At 39.3% G+C, this 21042-nt stretch overlaps 1 protein-coding gene across 2 annotated transcripts in view; it reads right to left on the bottom strand.

The window, feature by feature from the left end:
• VPS50 (VPS50, EARP/GARPII complex subunit) overlaps positions 1-21042 on the bottom strand; it is a 145105-nt gene that overhangs the window by 99725 nt on the left and 24338 nt on the right. For both annotated transcript variants that reach the window (XM_019533271.1, XM_019533280.1), the window contains exons 3-12: positions 20306-20428; positions 19668-19739; positions 15955-16008; positions 10861-10931; positions 10349-10466; positions 10219-10254; positions 8215-8297; positions 7844-7886; positions 3559-3657; positions 1808-1948 (exon numbers count right to left, since the gene is read on the bottom strand). In XM_019533271.1, the coding sequence (XP_019388816.1) occupies positions 1808-1948; positions 3559-3657; positions 7844-7886; positions 8215-8297; positions 10219-10254; positions 10349-10466; positions 10861-10931; positions 15955-16008; positions 19668-19739; positions 20306-20428 (840 nt within the window). The remainder of the gene's footprint in view (positions 1-1807; positions 1949-3558; positions 3658-7843; positions 7887-8214; positions 8298-10218; positions 10255-10348; positions 10467-10860; positions 10932-15954; positions 16009-19667; positions 19740-20305; positions 20429-21042) is intronic.

Genomic DNA, 21042 nt, shown 5'->3' with positions numbered 1-21042 from the left:
CCCCAGCTGACTTCCTGCCCTTTGGGCAGGGGGCTGGACTCGATGATCTCCCGAGGTCCCTTCCAGCCCTAATGTCTATGAAAATCTATGAAAATGCTGCCATGTTACTTATACCTTTTTTTTTCCCATTTTATAAAGTAAAACATTATAAACCTGAAATGAAGAGCACCTTTTCTTTTCTAGTCTGTCATGTCACTTGTGTTACTGCAAGGAATATTACCGAAATGAAGGAGACATGTTACTTAAACCATTCATATTTTCTTACAGTCTGCCAGTGATTGAATATTCATGAGAATTATCTGTTAGCATTAATTGACATAACTAGAAAGAATATCACATCATCCATTAATTCTTTACTTCTTTTTTCTTTTTTAATTAAATCATTATTCTGATCAGACTGCATATAAAAGTCAACACAAGAGTATTATAATGTGAGGCATCCCTAAAAACATTATTCATACAGTTTCAAAAAAAATTGCAAGTTGTTGTACTAGTCACTTTTCTAACACGATGAGAAAAACAACACTATATCCTTAGAAAGTATTCTGTCACAGACAACATTATCAAGACATTAGTTTCAGACAATGTTACTTGTGAAAACTAAGTGCAAAACACTTCAGTAAAGTTTTTCATTTTCCTAGCCTCACTAAATTATCTTGCCATTTCAGCTAGCCAAGTCATTTTCCATTTGTCCTCAACCCATGTATGTAATGTTTCTATGTATTTTTAAAAACAGCTATTGACCTTTGCATTGAAACTGCCTGTAGTTCACTTCCATATTAAATACAGAATCATTTGGGCTGAACAGTACTATAAAAGTGCAATTATCATCTTTCAAAAACATTTCAAATAATACTCACCTGTAGATAAAGTCTAGTGGGTCTCTTTAACAATGAATTCTCTGAGCAGTAATAAATTATAGGAAACAGAATCCATTTTGATCAAAAACATTAATATTGTCTAATAAATCTATGTAAATAGGGCTTTACATGTGGTGAACAATGTTCGCTTATTTATTGGCCTATAACCCCACAATTGCTAATGCTGTAGTTGCCAAGAACTGCAAAACTTATTGACATTTTACCATTCATAGCTCACAATAATAATACTGACACAAAAAGCCAAAAAAAGAAACTCAAGTTTTCCAGATCCCTATAACATGAGCCATATCTACTTTAAGATGGCCACCAAGCTTCAACAGAAAAAGGACTAATAGTTTGATCCCAACATAAATACATCCCGACTCAGTGAAATGTATGGTATTTTTTTCCATAAGTTTACAAACAAACTTCTTTGCTTCTAACTATAATTTTAATTTACTGTTAAGAGCTCTATGCACATAAATCAACACTTGAACTGATTGGATCCCTTTAACTTTAGTGAATCTTAGTTCAAGCTTTAGGACAGGAGATTAAACTAATGCACTGCTTGATCCCACTGAAGTTAAAGGTAACACTCACATGGATTTCAACAGATGTGAGATCAAGTCCTAGACATGGCAGTCAGGAAGTGTTTATCTCCCATGAACTCTTGTAATTTAAGTCTGTTTTATATTAATTTATATTTAAGTACATAATGACACTTTTAAACATAAAAGCACCAAATATTAACTTTATCCAAGCTAATACTATGTTATGACTCAGGCATTTACTCCATGACATTTTATTAAGAAATGGTAGTAACAACTGCATCTTATTTTAATAATATGGAATGCGTCTATAAAGAAACATATAAGCAATGCATCCCAAAGTGACAGATTTTTTTTTTTAAATTGCAAATACTACTTAAAATAACTGTTACCACGTACGGTGCAGAGGTCCTTGTACTGTAGCTTCTGAAATTTGGTGTCTGTGTTTCCTGCACACAGTTCTACATACCCAAGAACTACTTGAAAAACAGTGTTGTGAATGGCTTGAGTGAAGTGCATATGTAGTTGGTCCATTGCTGTCTAAAAAAAGAAAAAGTAAAAGAACATTACGCTCAACTGATTACCTACTGAATCCCTACTCATTCCAACCATTTTTTGAGTCTCTAGTTTGTATTTTGCAGTCCTACATCCAGTGGCAGATTTATAGCTAGTGGGGCCCTGTGATCCAAGCAGAGTGCAGGGCCCCATCTCCCGCGCCATGGCACGTCCAGGGGGAATTAGCACGGCACACCGGCCACAGGACAGGGATGGTGGCTGGAATTTTGGGCCAGAATGGTTGAAGCAGCCCACGACCCGCTGCAGGGGAGGGAGGGCCACAAACAAAATGTGGGAGGCTCTCTGGCAGCAGTATCGGCAGCAGGGGCCCCCATGCCACCACATGGTTTGTTTCACAGTAAATCTGCCACTGCCTGCATCCTGTAAGCACAAGATATTTTCTTCATTCTAAAGCATCTGATCTAGCATTTGGTAGTATTAAAAATATGTTGTTCAAGTGAGCCCACACATTCCCAGTTTAGTGAATAACTCATGTGTACCCACCATTATTTACCACTCCACTATTTTTGGATCACATGCAATTTTTGCTATCAATAATTTCATGATTTCCATCATATCACTAACAAAGATATTAAACAGACTATGCTTGGAAAAAACCCTCCTTTAGGATCTCATTAGAAATACTGCCCCCCTGGGATGCTAGAAATTCAGTACACTAAGGTAGCTAAAAAAATCTTATTCAAAACTTAAATGCCAATTACAGTTTACACAGTTATTTCAAACATGCTTTTACTAAGCAATTACCAGTTAAAAAAAAGTTACATCTTAACAGGAATACAGTCAGAAGTACTGACCAGACAACTTGGAGTTATCAGTATTACTTGGACTACTATTAAAGCCCTAAATAACTGTATCAAGGATGAAATTCCACATTATATAGCTTCTTCCATCACGACAGGCTTACCAGTTTTAATACCTTTTCTATTTGGACATGTTTTTGTTGCATTTGATTAAGTAGGGAAACCTCAATTTTCACCATTCACCTTAGAAAATCTCGGGCAAGTGTCTCAGTAAGTGGGGACAGCTGGACAGACACACCAAGGACTTGCTTGAAAGGGCCAGTTTTGCCTGAGTATTCCTGGGTGGGCAGGATGGGGCCCCTGAAGCCCCCAGAGCAAGTCATTGAAGAGGATGAACAGCCCCAAGATGCCTACATATTCCCACCATAAGCAAACAGACACCAACTGCAATAAAAGTGGCACAAATTATTATTACCGGTTGTTGCAATCACAACTTGGGACATTTTTAGTACAAAAAAAGATAGGGATGTCTGTTTGCTTTCACTTTGTACCACCATAAACATTTTTATGGCAACAGAAAGGTGACATCTATTTCCACCCCAAGACACTATACCTGCAAACATAGGTGTCCCTTTGATGTATACTACAGGAATCCTGCAAACCGTGTTATTTTGTAACAGTATTGAAGGCAGTCTCTGAATTCTTTCTGAATTACAGTAGAAGTAAATTCAAAATATACTGCTGTCAGAAAAAAAATGTTTCCATCTTAGTCCTCAAAGATTCACGCTGTGGCACCAGCATTCTGCACTACTAATAAAGAATGTAAATACTAACCTGTGTCTTTCCAAGTAATCTATAAGCTTGCTGCACCTTGGTATAATGACTGATATCAAAGTTCTTGCATATTTTGGACAGAGCCACATCTAATTGTTCCTACAAGAATAAAGCAATACAGTTAAACATTCAATATAAAGAATTAGAGGTACACGGATATATTGGTCCATATCAGATTGGTACCAATAAAAAGCATCATCAGCAAGCAGCTTTTTTTGGCCAGTATAGCCAATAATGTCACCAATAAATGTTGCATACATGCGCACAGATGCAGTATGCACATGGCCAGGAATGTAGCCCGGCAGGTTAGGGAGCACTGTCCAGCTGGTAAGTCTGTGGAGGAGAGGGAATGTGGGGGAGAGAAGGGATGTTGGAGGCAGATCAAGGCACCCACAGTGACAGAGGTGGAGGGGCAGGGGCAGGGGCAGGCACTGCCCAGCCATGCCAGTAAATGCGACCATGACCACAGGCAGCTCGTCTGGGGACCACGGGGAGGAAGGATGGCTCCCCGCCACTGTGCCCACCCCCAGGGGAGACATGGGGGCATATGCCCTGCCAGATTTGTGCATAAGGCAAAGACAGGCTGCCTGCTGCTGGCTTGGGTCCAGGAGCGGCACCGGCCTCTTCCCGGTGGGGAGGCTGGGCCAGGGCCGTGTTCAGGGTGGGCAGGAGATATTCAAAAAGCCTGAGGAAGAATCAATTTCAGTTATGCAGTTTTCTATAAGTGGCATCATTTAGACTGGTAATGAATAGGAAACACATTCACCCTTTGGTAGAGGTAGGCAAATCTTAGACTGGTTTAAAATTTTAGACTGCTTCTTAGATGGCAGAATCCCACCTGTGTGTGCTGAACTTCTAGTCTATTATGGGTATAAACTAGTTTCCAATCACTTATACAGGAAAAAGCATAATGTCTGTACCTGGCCCATATGTATAAAGAGATTACCCATCCCCAGGCTCCTATAGAGGGGGGGAAAAAAACCTTACTCTGCCCAGATGGTCCCAAACTCATAATCTGGTTCTCAGATTTGGGACTTAAAGCTAGATACTTTTGATCTTAATCCCTAAAACTCCATTCCTCATTGGTAAATGAGTATCCCATGACATTAAGGTTGTTGTATAAAAACATATTCATTGTCTGTGAAAGCTTTTGATGCTACAGTAATCAGTATCACAGAAAAGCCCCCCCGAAAATTATTAATTCCTCTCTTCAAGGCAAAGTTCGGACAAAGTACTGAATAGGTGCTCATTAGCAATCACCCTTCAACCTGTGCAATAAATAAGTTTGGTGTCCTGTGGAACAGACAGTATGGGATCAAATAAGAAAAGACTGTTCTGCTGTGTATATGCACAATAGGACCAAACTGAAGTTTGCAAAGAATTTCCCAATTTAGAGCACTTAGTTATAAAACTTTAGTAATATTCTTTACACCCAGTTTTGTGAGAGAGGCAGGCATACCATATTTTAAATTACATAATTTTCCAGTGTCCATATAAAGTCAATGTAAGAAAAATATTAGCCAATAATATAGAAAGCAAGTGGGATTTAAAATCGCCGTCTCCCTGCCCTCACTAGCGACTGATCCCATACCAACTGACACTACCTGAGGTTCTTGCTCTACTATATCTGGAAACATCACAAAATTAAATTTGACTTACTTATTCAGGCAGTTTAATTTAATGGAGTAAACCAACACGTATTTAATTATATCCAAAATATCAATAGATTTTTTTCATGCAAGCCTGGATACTCATTCTAAAAGCCTAAATATTCTCTTTCTTCAGCTAAAGAAAATATGTTACCTAAGAATGTTTTTGCTAGGAAGCATGGTAAGAGAGATGTCAAATTAAGCTATCAATAATTTAAAAAAAATACAAAGTAATTTTCAGTTGCAATCAATTCCGCATCTCCAGCTAATCTGTGTAGATTTAAGCCACATTTTCCTATTTTTGAAAACCAATTTTCCCTCGCTTACATTTGTATGAAAAAATAGGCAATAAATATAAGTTTGCCATGCATAGCCAGTCTTTCCTTCTATCCCATACACACATTAAATTAACTGAAGAAAATTAAGATTACTATAAGGAAAGATTACAGAAAAATATTAGATACTACTTGTAACAATGGATACATTCAGACAAAGGCATTTTGGTATTTGTTTTGGAGTAGAAGGCAAACAAATGTATTGGCGGGCAAGAAGATGTACTCAAAGCCACTTCTAAAACATTAAGCAAATGAACAAGAGAGTTTATATTATAAAAATGTAAATACATGTACACTGCACAAAGCCCAGGATGTTCCTATGAACTTCTGCAATGTGCAAGACTTAAGCTAAAATTCCAACATGTGGAAGATTACCTACTCTATGAAAAGAAGTACAGTTTTTATATAAATATGTCCCAAGAAAAGAAGTGGAAATCAATACATTCAATATTACTTTTGAGCTAAATGCAAATGGTCAGTGTTTACACACACCATGTTTTAGCAGAATTTGGTACAAAGCAGGATTTATTTTAGAATTACATGTCCACCTGTGAAGAAATGACTCAAATGTTGTTACAAGATATGATGATAATCAATTTGCTCCTAAGAATCTTGTTGAAGGAGGCATAAGAACAAAACAGCTAGTCAAAGAAAGTAGTTTGAATAAAAAAGGAAAATCAATACCACAAAAGGATGTTTTAATGCCTAACTCATGTAAAAAAAATGAGAAAAAAATAAATGCAATACTAATCCATTATATTCTTTTGAATCACCTAAATACTGAGTGAGATCATGGGGCCAGGAGGGAAACACAATCAGTAGAGAAAGAAAAGAAAGGTTTGTAGAGATTGTATTAAAAAATAAAGGAACCACAATTTTAAAAAATTGATTGTGTAAGTAGTTAATTTATACAACTTTGCAATGTGCACATAAGTCTGACTTTCTGAAAAGCACAGAAATATAGAAGGTTATGAAGTCCAGCCCCTACTATCACAGATAATACTACATCTTATAATCTCCTTCATAAAGATGCACAGCTTCATTCTAAAAATAAGATTTTTGCTCCATTACTCTTGCTCATGGCTGTTCCAGAAACTCACTGCTCTACTGCTTAGGCACCTTTTATTAATTTCAGCCTACATTTGTTCATGGTCAGTACTATACTCATTTACTCTGGGGCAATATTTTTCTTTAGTTTGACTCATGTTTTCTTTCCCTGGTGTTTAACTCCATTATTCATTTATGGAAAGCAACCATTTATGCTCTCACCTTTGTTAACTAAGCCAATTTATTTACTATATGCATGCATTTGATTTATATCCCACCCTATCCAAAAGACTCAGAGCAGCTACTAGTCTCCCCTCATAAAATAGGCTCTACATTACCCTAATCATCTTAGAAGGCTGTCTCTGCATCTGAATATATTTCCATTATTTTAACGGTACTTTATTAGATATAGGCCCATATACACAAGCACAATGCCTATACCTTACTGCTTTTGCATTCTGTTCACATAATTCCATAAGACTAGGACTGAATAAGAATAAGCTTCCATGAGATCAAGCTTACTTCATTAGATGTTGTGATAAGACACGTGTACAGCACTGTATAACTAGAAAGTGATTTGAATACAAAAAGCAAGAAGGGAGAAAAGAAGCAGTGCTGGGAAAGGCAAACAAGCAAGCAATAAACCCATAGAAACAAACGCTAATCCTGTAAATGGGATAAGAATCCATGTCCCTGTTAAGCCCATGCTGAACACAGTCCAGTCTGTAAATGATTTCTTGCTCCAATTTCCCATTCAAGTTGGTTTTTTAAATTTTTGATGCCTTAGAACAGTAACCCTGAGGTCAGCAATGGTATCCCATGGAGGTTAAAAGTGTTCTACCAGAGGCCTTAATGTCTTTCTGGAGCTGACTACGTCATTCATTCTTGCACACAAGGGTCACTGTAAACAGGGGATGGTATATGTGACATTGGTAGAGTTGTTGCAGGTGATTGAAATTCACATCTGTGTTACTCAGCAGAGTGATGATATAGTCTGCATAAATGAACGGGCACATTAAAAGGCCCAGTCCCTGATTCAGTTTATAAGCTGAAAATCTACTCTGCCTTCTGCTGACTTCAGACTAACACAGCTAGCTACTTCTCTCTTGCGCTGAAAACCATTCAATACAGCAGTTTAAATCCATTACTCTTAGATGCAAGAATTGCTAACATTAAAGTAGTGAATGAGAAAGTCAAGTAAAAATGTGAAGAAAACCGACTTACTATAAAAAAATTAAATATCAAATGGCTTACCTCTATTTGCTCCAAAGTGTCTTGCAGTTTAGAATTCAATTCACTATTAAGAAAAAATCCTGATATTAAAGCCTCCTTCACACCAAAACTCCTGCTTTAATAAGTGTTGGCTTGTGTAATATCATACTAGCATACAGTAGTAAATCTTATCCCAAGTTTTGCCATTTAAATATAAAATGCAGTAAGATTTAGTGCAGTTGCAAGAGTAATACCACAGTTACTACAAGCAGCACCTCAATTAACATATCCTGCTAGTATCAATGATATAGATAGATATCTATCTCTAGAACATTTCCCAATATATTATTTCCTCAGAATATTACACAAGACCTAAATTTGGAACCTTCTTCTAAAAGACAATGCCCCCTGACCTTATACAACTGTAGTGTTTGAAAGTGCTGGCTGCTTTCTGACATTCCAAGCATAGTTGGATAGCTCCTGGATAATCCTCCTCCTAAAAAGGAAATAATACAACAAATGGTTAATGTACATTTTGAAGCAGGTATTAACAATTTTTTTACACTAACTAAATGGAATTGTACTGGGAAAAAATGCTAAAGATGTTTCTGGTAAGTACATTACATACAAGAATGCTTAATTTATTACAAGAGAACTTCAACAACATCGTTCTTTGAAATTCAAAAGGCACCGTATAAAACTGGAAAATGCAAGAAGACAAAGTATAGCTTATTTCAAGTATTAATATTCATGATCAAAGATAAAAACCATTTATTTTTGTAAACTCTTTTAGAAACTACATTCTTAAGTATACTCAAGCAAGCCATAAAATTATCTTTGCCCACTATAATAAAACAAGAATACTTCAGTCTCAAAATTATAATCTTTAAAAACCTATGATAAACAGCTGAATAAAACTATTTTATTACCAATTTAGAAATACCCTCTACACATTTTTAGAAGGAGCCTATATCATACAATAGATGAACTTTAGACCTCAGTCTGGAGGAAGGTCATACAATCTACTCCTTCCTTCCGGCCTTTGAACAAGTCAAGTAGATGGATTATAAATTTTAGAACCTGTTAAATGTCCCCTCCTCTGCATTTGGAACACTAAGTGTAATGGACTATAAAATGATGCGATTAATATTATTGCCATATTTATTTGCATGCCACACATACCTTTCCCCCAAAAATTAGCTTTCTAAAATTGTGGTGCATGTCTTCCACCCAGAACAGAAGCAGGGACATGCTGCTGCTTCCTTTCCTCCTCTTCCCTCCAGCAGTGACATAGAGGGAGGAGTGGAGTCCAGCATAGACTAATCTGGAGCTCCCTAGCTGCTGCTATTCAGTTACATATAACAAGGAAAAAATCTTTCTTAATTCATTCTGCTTTTCAAAAACAAGATGTGCATCTTATTTCAGGGTCTGCTGCATGCAAGAAAATACAGTACTAATGGGAATATCTTCCTTTACCTATAAGCCCCATCTACATGTTACACTTTAGGCATGATTAATCAGTTAATCACTCCATATGTGGTCACCCAGCCACACATCCCATCAAATGAATGATGTGATAAAAAGAGGAGGCCAGAAAGTTACTCCACAAAATACATAATAAACATTGTAATTGCTTCCTATCACACCATTAATTAATGCATGTGTGGCATGGCAGGAGGTGAGATTGTATGGTTCATGCATTAGATCCCATTGTGCCTTTACTCGCACATGTAGAAAGGTCTTCATAAACAATGTCCAGCTACTTGGCTACCACCAACCAATCTGGGGTGGGTGCTACATGCAGCATGCAACCTGGAGCAGGCACCGTATGCAACGCAATCCCAGACGAGCCAAACCAGGCACCATCAGCCCTGGATCTGGGAAGTGGGTTGGGGAGCAGAATTCTCCACCCCAGACCAGTTGGAGCAAATGCCACATGCAGCTAGTCTCTCAATCCAGCCAGAGTGGATGCCACAGGAACTTGATTCAGATACGGGGGGGGGGGGGGGGGGGGGGGGAAAAGAGCCATCCATGGACCTGAGCACCCTCCCTCACCCCCCAAACTATCCAGCCTACAGGACGAGATGAGTTGACACCCCTGATTTAGATTATAACATCCACTGCATGCTCACAGGCATCAGTTTTCCCTCCCCTTTAAAAACAGCTAAAATGTACATCTGTCCACACCTTAAGTAAAGCCTCAAACATATGTAGTTCTGACTGAATGGAGAATCAGACCTTAAGTAGTCTTTAGTTCAATGCATCAAACACTTCTATAGAGAGAGTCTGGGAAATCTTTTTTTCCAAGAGCTCACACATTTACAAGAAAGAGATACAATTTGAAGAAACATGAGGGCTGACAAAAATGGCCCCCAGCTACCATGATTATGAAATTTAATAGTTTGAAGTAAACTTACCTCCAACATTTCACTTAAACGTACATCAGTTCTTTGCTAAAAATTAACAGAAAAGACAGCCATAAGAAAGCTATATTAAAAAAGGAAATGTGTTATCATTAAAAAACAAACAAAAAAGTATAATTCATACCAGTGTTTTTATTGTTCTCAGAGATTTTAGTAGCCCAATAAGCAATTGCCGTTTTCTTTGATTTGCAAGAAGCCCCAAGCTAGCTTGTGTAAAGCCTTCCTTTGCAGTGTTCAGGTGCCTGGATAAGTTAAAAGAGAAAACAGGTCTTGGATAACATGCCAAATAACCATTACCTTATAGAAAATTCGAACTGGGAGGTCTCCATGCATGTGAGACCAAAATATAGTGGTGCACCACTAGTGAAATCCAACAATTGCTCTCATCCTTTTTCCCTAGATCTTGAATAACTCACTGATCTAGGAACAAAAAGAATGCACTAGAACACAAAAACTGTCAATTCTCATCATGCATTAAAATACAGAAAAAGTGATAACTGTTAATATCTACAGCACATTAATAGAAAATAGTATCAACTGTATCAGAGAGTAACCATTGGTTCATGTTAGGACACATGAAGCTTTTCATTTTTTTGGAGAACAAAAGATAAGTATCCCACCAAATTGGCAGCATACCTTCTTCCATTCGTGCAAATGACAGCAGCTAACTGAAGGCCAGTCTGTAAAGATGTAACACGTTCAAGTTCCTATAGAGAAGGAATATATTCATATAGTCATTCAGGAATTAAGCAGTTACAAAACAAAGCAGATCCTCTCTTACAATCCTTCAATTAACTTCCATGAATCTAGTATCTATCACTTCATTTCTGAAACAAGTTTAAACTTTATTTAAAGACACTAACAGACATGAGTAATTCATATATAACAGGACGTCAACTTCTTCAAAGGGAAATAAGAAACCTTTAGAGTTGCCTGTGAAATTAAAACAAATTAACATGTCCTAAAGAGAAGTGCTTGGAATGCATTTTTATCAAAAGGAGAAACTCAACAAAAATAAACATGGATATGTGTACATATTCTTGTGCTACTTATTTCATGGATGTATCAACTTTAATGAAATTCACATCAACACTATGACCAAAATTTCAGGCACATTAGCATAAATTTAAATTTGCATTACATTGCCATAGAACAGCAAAGCAGAAAAAACAGGGTTTTTTTTCTTGTTTTAAAGCATTCATGTACACACTAAGAACTCAATAAATCTCACTTTGTAATGACCTTTAAAGGTGTCTTGTTGAACTTAGTCTGTAAGTCTTCAGGGCAGAAACTACAGCTTTACCTTGTTTTTATGAAATTCTTAGCATGTTCTCTTAAAATAATGAGATTTTTTAATACGTTGTTAGTTTCTCTTTATTTAGCAACAAAGACTAAGTTAAAAGGTTTATACATTCTGCATATAAAAAGATATAAAATGGGTATAATATTATTGTTATTTCTACTGAATTGCATTTCAAGAATGTACTAGGCACCTTTCAAATAGGAATACTGCCTTTGCTTCAGAAAACACGCAACATAAAAAATGTGATGCAATCTGAAAACCTACTCTTACCTAACTAGTTAATTTAGTTAAAATTTTAAGTCATTTTAAAACATCCCTTGATCAAAAGTATCCCAAAGGTCTAAATCAGTCCAATGGAACTGCCTTATCACATTGACAGGAAATCTTTCCCTTCATCTTACCAAGATTTTTCATTTAGAAAAACAAAAACAAAAACAAAACAAAAAAAAAAAAACTCAGAAAGACTGGTTGAGCAATGCCTTAAGAAACTGAAGGGAAAGGTGGATTTGTACCATACAGTACCTACAAATCTTCTCTTTATATAATACTTTGAATAGCTGAGCCATTTTCAAGGGACCAGTACCTTCCTTTTTCATGAGGAAATACATCCAATAATATATCTAAGAACAGGTAGCACTCTGCTGTAATCTTGCTGACTCTATGAATTCTGAGAGACTTCTTTAGACATAACCAGAATGTCTAGACTAGGTATTTTGAGAGAGGGTAGTCCAAGAGTCCACAACAGCAAAATCTTAAGCCCATGATGCAAGCTAAATGGATGGGGAGATTCATAGAGGACAAATTCCTCTCTTCTCCCAACCAGAAATGAAGTGTTGCTGTGGAACCAGGTCAACCTACTGGACACACTTGTCATCTTAAAGCATCCGTGCTTCTCCTTCCAAAAGCAAGAGAAAAAAAAGTGGAGAATCTGCACAGGGGTATATGTATTGCCCCACTATACATGAACTCCCTGTAGAACAGGGCTCCACAGTCCAAAGCATCTTCTCAGTGACTTCTCCCCAATTATATAGTGAAAACACATTTCCAGGGTACTCTGTGGAAACTGAGGTAAGAAGACATAGGATTTTGCCCATAAACATAAGCTATAAAAAAGAGCACGTAGTACATTGTTAAATATGTTTCAGTGCACCAGTGGGAATGCAAGTCCTCAGCCTCTCGCACAAGTCTCAGAGATGTTTGTACCATAGTGCCCTCGATTTTAAAGTCCACGGAGACCAACCAGAGTAAACAGCCCATGCAGTTAACATCTTTGACATTTTAAACAGAAGGATTAGACTCAAATCAGGTAAGCACATATCTGAGAGTTTTTAAAAGAGATTCTGAGTGGCACGATAGACTTTTAATGGTCCCCTTGGAGCCATTACAGAGCACTGTGGTACAACTCAATAAATAGTACTGTGCCTCAGTAAAAGTCTGCAGTAATACAAAATTAATGTCTACATTTAATATTATATACATGTACAATAGTTAATTCCATAATACAGACACACAGAGATTAACAGATAAAAATCCACAAAGTACTCTCTCCATGAAGTAAATTTTGGTGGGGAGACATTTGGTGTTGCGCACAGGGAAAAAACAACAAACATATGATGCAAGCAAACATTGTACCGAAGTCTGCATTGATTCAAAAGGGACAGGTGAAGTGTTTATGGGCAAACATTCCATTTATGGTCAAAATGAATGCTCTGGGTTTTAATCACACCCTATAAACCTGATTTTAATCAGTGCCTTGTTTAACCTCTGGCCAGATTAGATCGGGCCTGCAGTACCATGTCAGTGGCACCACTCCTGTGCCAACAAGTTTCTGGTCCACAGCAACCTTCCAGACCTTGCATACTGGATTAGGCACCAATCCCAGCATGCAGGGTCAGGTGGGGACAGCACCGAGCAGCAGGGCCCAATCCCAGTGTAGGAGGCCAGGAAGGCGCAGCAGAGGGGCCAATCCCAACATGCAGGGTGGTGCTGGTCCCTAACCCCACACCACTTATCTGGCGTATGGGGCCAAAAGATCGAGCACAACTACTATAAAGCATTAGAGGAACATAAATTGGTATCAGTTAGAATTATGGGGAAGGAGGAGATGTTAAACTTTAAGATCTCAAGAGTGAAACATCTGTTACTGACAGAACCCTTCCTCCTCCTCCTCCAGATAAAGACTTAACACTTGTGAAGATGAAGAAACCATTTTAAATCTTTCATTCCAGGAGTCCAATGAACCTACTTCATCTCCTAATATCTTCCAAGGGATTATACCACTCAATCGTTGAACCATTCTACCAATGCTTCCGGGGAATCCTAAGACACAGTTATCTGAAGAGTACCAGGTTACATTCCGGAACCTTACTCCTTTCAGGCCAGGTAAAGAGTCACAGTAACCCTGCAACTAGCAACGGCCACATTCAAACATCTAGAGGAGAATTACCACTTGCCTGATAGAAACTACTAGTGTATACGCATTCATTCAACTTCTGCCAGGAAAAACACGTTCCCCCACTGACAGAAAGCAGCTCTCTTGAAGGAAAGAAAACTTACATACTCCCCTCCCTGTTTGGTGCAGTTTTCAAAGACTGCAGGGCCAGTTCCCAACCCCAGGAAAGCTCTCCCCACTGGGCAGAACAGGCAGCGCTTTCTGCCCCCATGGGGCTGAGAACCAGATCTGGGGAAGCTCTTCCTAGAGTTTCCTGGCTCTGTTTGTTTGCACCTTCACTTTAAATAAACACGTGCAGCATGTCTAGACAGAAACACTGTGATTTAAAAGCCAGAAGGGGCTACTTATTGACAGCCTGCCCCTTCCCAGGAAGCAAGAGGATAGATGGGTGGCCCAGGGAGCAGCCTTGTAGTATCCCCAGGCTGGACAGGTCACTTGTGTAGCTCGCCAGCCAGGAGGCTGAAATGCATGTACTCTCCTGCTCCCAGGCTATTTTTGTAATTGTGAGAATGTTTCTTAAATTCTTACCAGTAGAAATTAATGCCTATCCACAGTCAAGGTGATAACAGGGGAAAAAAAACCCTGAAGTGCCAGTGACAAAGCAAAACACACAAGACTGTAAGCACACACTGATTATCCAGATGCTGTGGCAGAGCGGGGGAGACAAGTTTTCTTGTTCTCCATGATTACTTCAGCGAAACCTCATCCAGTTGGACTGTCAGAGTCACAGGTGTTTTAAATATACTTTGATTGGGTTCTAATTATATTGCATATTAGGCTAGGATTCACTGTTTTGCCAGTTTCCCTGCTAAATGTCTATTTGTTGTGTAATTCTTTTATTTACCGAAACCGTGATAGACTCAGCTGCCCTGATCCAACTGATGGAGGAACTGTCAAAATGGAAGAAAGTATTAAAAACACTGGTTTTCTCTTTAGTTAATTGTTTTTATGATTCATAGCACCTCAAGCATTTTTACTGGGGTGAAAGGCAAAGGAAGTACATAAATAATAATAATTCTATTTATAAGATTCTATAGTTTTGATCACACAAGTCCTGAAAGTGCCAGGGTACTATTAAGTACTTATTACTCATTAATGACTGAGGATAATGAGATAAGAACTGTTAAAACTTTCTTCACCTTTAAACAAAGACAGCAGTTGGGTTCTGGCCCAAGCCTTCTGCAAGCACCACCAAACTTCAGCCTCCTATTTTTTGCAAAAAGGCATTAAAGCAGTGATCAAAGTAGCTTCTAGTACATCTTCATCTCAGTGTCCTCAGTTCTTACTGGTCTGGACTTAGATACATACTTAGCAAAATGATTTAATTCCTAATAGTGGTGAATACATCACACAGCTAGACCTAGATTAGTAACTGAAGAGCCCTTGTTAGATTTCCTGGAGCTAAAAAGTCTTTGAAAAACTCTCGTATGGTTTGATTTATCTTCAGAAACTTGTGCGAGCCAAAGAAATTCCATTTCACATTCTGTTCTCTTTCCTCTGGTAATCGTTAGTCATATTATAAAAGCACACAACAACTCTTAAGAGGATCAGAAAATAATAATGCCTAGCACTGCATCTGTACTGTACCCAGTCTAATGGGATCTTTAGAACATGTTCTCTCTGATGGTCTACCAGAACTCTTGTCTGACAAACTTAAAAGTAAAAATACAAGACCACTGCTTTTGCACAACTTTTAAGCAGTTTGTTACAGAAATTCTTTCTGAACGAGGTTGACAAAGCGATCGTACTGATGTGAGGTACATAAATGCACTTGTTACAGGCAACATTATGAACGACTGTCATTGAAAACAAGGGACACTAGTCTTATATACAAGAATTACATAAACATTCGGGGGGGAGGGGAGGGAGAGCAGGGGGAAGACATTAAGCTGAATTATAGTAATGTTACCGGTGTGGTTTAATAATTCATATGTAGTTACAGTTAAAACATACACACATCTGCTCACTGTCCTACCTTAGCATATGCAGGCTGCTTTTCAAGAATCAAGTCTGCAACCTTTTTAGATACCTTAAAAGAAAAAAAAAAAAAATCTATGATGTAAATGGGAAGCAGACAATCGTTATATTAAATATCTATACCAAGATCTGAAGATTTCCAGTAAATCTTAATGTTCTTTAATATTCATTTCAGTAATCCTCACTTATTAACACATATGCTAGAGCACATGAACGGGCATAAACATTCTAGGATAGCAATCACAAGTTGTACAGAAGCAAGAAAAAGGAAAATGTTTACATCTGGGAATAAGTAGGTATGTTCAAATTAACCTCTTTGCCTTCTACAAGTTAAATACTACACCTGAGTAAAAACAGAAGGAAGGAAGGAAAGGCGGGGGTGTGGTGCTCTATGTCAAGGAGCAATACGTATCCTCTGCCAGCAAAGTGGGGTCAGAGGAGGGGCAAGCTGAAGTGCTCTGGGTCAAGATACAAGGGGGCCGTGGGGAGATGGATTTAACGGTGGGGGTCTACTACAGACCCCCCTGCCAAGGGGAGGAGCTGGACAGGAAATTTTCAGGCCAGCTTGCAGAGGCACTTAAAGCAAGGGATGTAGTTGTCATGGGTGACGTCAATTACCCAGACATCTGCTGGGAGGAACAGTCAGCCAGGACGGACCATTCCAGGAGGTTCCTGGCCGAGATACAGGACCTCCACTTAATTCAGGAGGTGCACAGTCCCAACAGAGGAAACGCCCTGTTGGACCTGGTCCTGGCCACAGGCAATGACCTGGTAAGGGGCCTCCAGGTCCTTGACCACCTGGGTGATAGCAATCATCGCTTGCTGGAATTCACCATCCAGCGCAGGGTGTCAAGGGCCAGCAGCAAGGCAGTAGCCCTAGACTTCAAGATGGCCAACTTCAATGAGTTGAAGAGATTAGTGGGAAAGGTGCTGGGGTTCTCAAGGGCAGGGGAACTCAGTGCCCAAGATGAGTGGTCGTTCCTTAAGAAGACGATACTCAGGGCCCAAGGGGAGACCATCCCAACAAAAAGCAAGGGGGGCAGGAGTGCCCGAAAGCCCCCCTGGCTCACTAAGGGCGTCCAGGAATGCCTGATCGCCAAAAAGGCGGCGTAGACCCAGTGGAAGGGGGGATGCTATCTCCAAAGAGGAGTATACCTCCTCTGTTCCAGCCTGTAGGGGGGCTGTCAGGAAAGCTAAGGCGGACTTAGAGCTAGGACTTGTGTCCAAAATCAAAGATAACAAAAAGTCCTTTTTCAAATACATAGGGAGGATGAAGAAAGCACCGGGAAATGTGGGGCCCCTGCAAGATCCTCTGGGCAATCTGATGGTTGCGCCAGAGGAGAAAGCAGACCTCTTTAACCAATTCTTCCCCTCCGTTTTCTTGGGCAGGGACTGGGACTTCCCCATCGTGATGCAAGACGTACTCAAGGGGAACGCCCCCAGACCTCAGGTTGGGGAGGACTGGGTTAGAGAGCTTCTGGAGGGGCTGGACGTGTTCAAATCAGCAGATCCAGATGCTCTCCACCCCAGGGTGCTTCTCTTGCGGAGGCTGAAGAAGTCTCCAGGTGCCCTAGTCTCTCCCGTAGGGCTTGACCTGCAAGCCCTTGACCATACGAGTAGCCCTCCTCTGGACCCTCTCAAGGTTATCCACATGCCTCTTGAAGTACAGTGCCCTGAACTGGAACTGGATGCAATGCCACATAAATGGGAAGTATCACCTCCTTAGACCTGCTCATGATGCACCTTCTAATGCATGAAAGGGTGTGATTGGCTTTACTTTTCACTTCGTCACATTGACGACTCACATTCATTTTGGAATCAGCTATGACTCAAAAATCCCTCTCTGCTGCTATGCTGCTTAGAAAGTCACCTCCCAGTCTGTAGGTGTGTTGGCAATTCTTTCTCCCTAGATGCAGCATGTTTCTCCTCTAGTAACCCTGGTAAGCACCGTTCATAGACACTTAGACAGTACCAGACTCAAATCCTAACTCTTAAATGTTTTGATGGGTTCCATCCTTTTACTACTGCTTCACTATTTTGATCTTCCATTGTTCTCTGAAAATCAAGTTGTTTCTTTGCTTTCAAATTGCTCCAGCTTCCATAGCAGCTAACATACAACTAGGCTGGGACTTTTTATTTTTAAATCCTTTGGCTTTGTAAGTAAGAAATACAATTCCTAGCAATGAAAAAGCTGGCTACAAAAGCCACTGTGCTGAAACTGCACTTCCAGTGTCAACTGAGACCACAACTATTGATGATCTTTCATTAGCTAAAATTAAAAGCAAACAGATATGCAGATAAGATCCAGCTCCAATATATAGATATAAAGGATACGTACCAATATAATTGCTAATACAATTACTGAGGTGGTACACAGTAAAGAGACTCTGAGGGTACTGTAATGCATTTCTTATTACAGAAAAAATTACAAGCAAGTGCTGAATCTGCAAATATGAAACTAATATCTTGGTCTTGCTCCTGACACAACCACTACATCAAGTAATCTAACACAGAATTTGCCCGAGATTGATTGTGTAAAAGCATGGGACAAAACCCCCAAAATACAGAATATTGAGAAACGCTTGGTCAAAAGTAATCAAGATATCATTTGTAAAATCACACAAAAAGTCAATTCAGTAGTGTGTTGAACAAATTCAGGCCGAAGGGCCTTTTTACCTGTTAATTTTAGGTGGCTCAGGGAGATCTTAACCCATGGATTGCCCACACACACAAGCTAGTTTTAAGTGCTCTTTAGGCAGGTTAAAGTAACACTACTGCAAGGCAGTTTCTCTCTGATCTGCATTACCCAGCTCCTGTTCCACAAATGTGTGGCTACTCCCCAGAGATAAGCTACTCAAGCTTCAGTCCTCCAGCATCCCAGGATGCCCTCTCCCACCCTTCTGTTCTGTGTGGAGAAACTTCCACCCCCTGAACTTTACTTTGGAGGGGGGCATACTGGCACCAAACCAAATCCCCTCCTACCCTGAGTTGTGACTTGCCTGGGCAGCTCACAGGGGCACAGACCAGTCTGGGAGGAAGAGCTGTGGGGGGGAGCAAGGCAGGGGGCCAGATCAGGGTCCCCACAAGCTAGGGCTTCTCTTCCAGGGCAGGGGCAGTGTCCCTGTGAGACAGGCCTACCCAATTTATTAAAACACAAGCCTTTCTTTAATTTACTGCTTTTTTTTAATTTTTACTTTATCCTTTAGTGGTTTCAGTGGCTGACTTCCATCATTTCACCACTCACCCCTCAGCCACCTTTCCTACCATACCTGGCATTTCATTACCCAGTCCCAATCATTAAGACTCTTTCCCTTCCAGCCTCATTCTCCCACCCCAACCAACCCACCACCACCAAGAGCAGGGATAGAAGTCTGTCATGGCTAAAGAGTACCTCATTTTCCAGATAGACTTTTGAACCATTCCAGGCAATTTGTACAGGTTTAATAGGTGTGTACATCTCTGTTTCAGGTTAAAACTGCATTTAACCCAGTCTATAGTGTTACATGTGTCCAGACTCTGAGATCAGCGTAAGACTGCGGCCATAACAGCCACTGTAATCTATTAATTTTGATTTGTTTTTATTAAAATCTTGATTATTTAAATATGCAAGACTCTTTTCAGCCCAGCTCTATATATTCTTATAATTATATATACAAAGAATTATGCACATTCAGTTGCAGGCTCTCAAGAGAACAAACAAATTTTACTTACAGCGGCTTGTTGTTGCTTTAATTTATCTCTGTATTCTTCCAATTCCTGAAGACTAAGGACAGGAGGAAGCTTCTATATGTAGAACAAATTGAATCAACCAAAAATAATGGAAGACAAGAAATGTAGATAAAGCAATATGCAATATCAATCCACAGATTGCATTAACATTCAAGAAAGAGTATTTGTTTTCACAGTTTAATCCTCATTTTAAAAGTAATGATGGTAAAGTAAACCATAACAGTAATATCTTACATAAAGCAATCAACAGGAGTTTAGAAGCTTAAATCCCTCTTCGAATACCTAGCCCAAGTAAGCAAATTAAAAACTAAAATACAGATTATCTGTCAAAAATATTATAGTTCCTGTTTCCAACTATTTGACACTTTCATAAATAATTTGGTCTCAGAACTTTCTATTAGCACAATGGGTCTGACACCAAGTCTACTGAAATAAAAGTAGCTCATTAGATTTTAGGCCAGGCCCTATACAACCACACCTTCACAGGCAGCAAGGGGAAAATCTTAATTCTACATTTAAGCAGAATGTAGAAGACAAGATGGAAATGTAAGTGTTAACAAAAACTGATCTTGGATATTCAGCTTCGTTAAAGTACTGCCTTTTGCCTTAGGACTTCTTACCTCCAATTCATACTTAACAATATCAAATGAATCATTGGAAAAATACACTTCTTCAATGCTATTAATTATTTCTTGCTGTGCTTGAGGATCAGTTGGTTGTTCCCGCAGCTCTCTGAATTCCTCCTTAAGAAAAAAAAATGATTTTAATAAATCCTACATCTTAACAAGAACATCACACAATCAAAACAACCTGCTTTCAAAAACGTTCAAAATTCAAGTGTGAAAAGCATACTTCATACAAGTGTGAAAATCTGGATACTTCAGTGCAAGGGAAAGGCTGTTCAAATAGGAAAAACTGACACTTCACCACATGAATGGCCTAGTTACCACTGTACCACTGTTTTTTTCCTTTGTACATTATAGCTGAAGTGTTGACTGGGTCCATCCCTTTCCTTTGGGAGTTTACAGAAGAACTCTGTAATACAAACCAAACTAAACAGGGAAACTGATCTTCAGAAGTACTGCGCATCCAGTACTCCAACTAAAGTTCTGAGGAGCTACCAAAGTCAAAGTTTCATAGTTTCTAGGGTTGGAACGGACCTGAGCAGATCATTTAGTCCGACCCCCTGCCATTGCAGGAAAGAATACTGGGGTCAAACGACCCCAGCAACATGTTCATCTAACCGCCTCTTAAACACCCCCAGGGTAGGAGCCTGCACCACTTCTCTTGGAAGTTGGTTCCAGACCCTAGCTGCCCTGACCGTGAAGTAGCGCCTCCTGATATCTAACCTAAACCT

This window comes from Crocodylus porosus, unplaced genomic scaffold, assembly GCF_001723895.1.
Source record: "Crocodylus porosus isolate Cpor-Errol unplaced genomic scaffold, CroPor_comp1, whole genome shotgun sequence".
Taxonomy (NCBI): Eukaryota; Metazoa; Chordata; order Crocodylia; family Crocodylidae; genus Crocodylus; species Crocodylus porosus.
The sequence above is the reverse complement of the archived record's forward strand: the minus strand, read 5'-3'. Positions and strand labels throughout refer to the sequence as shown.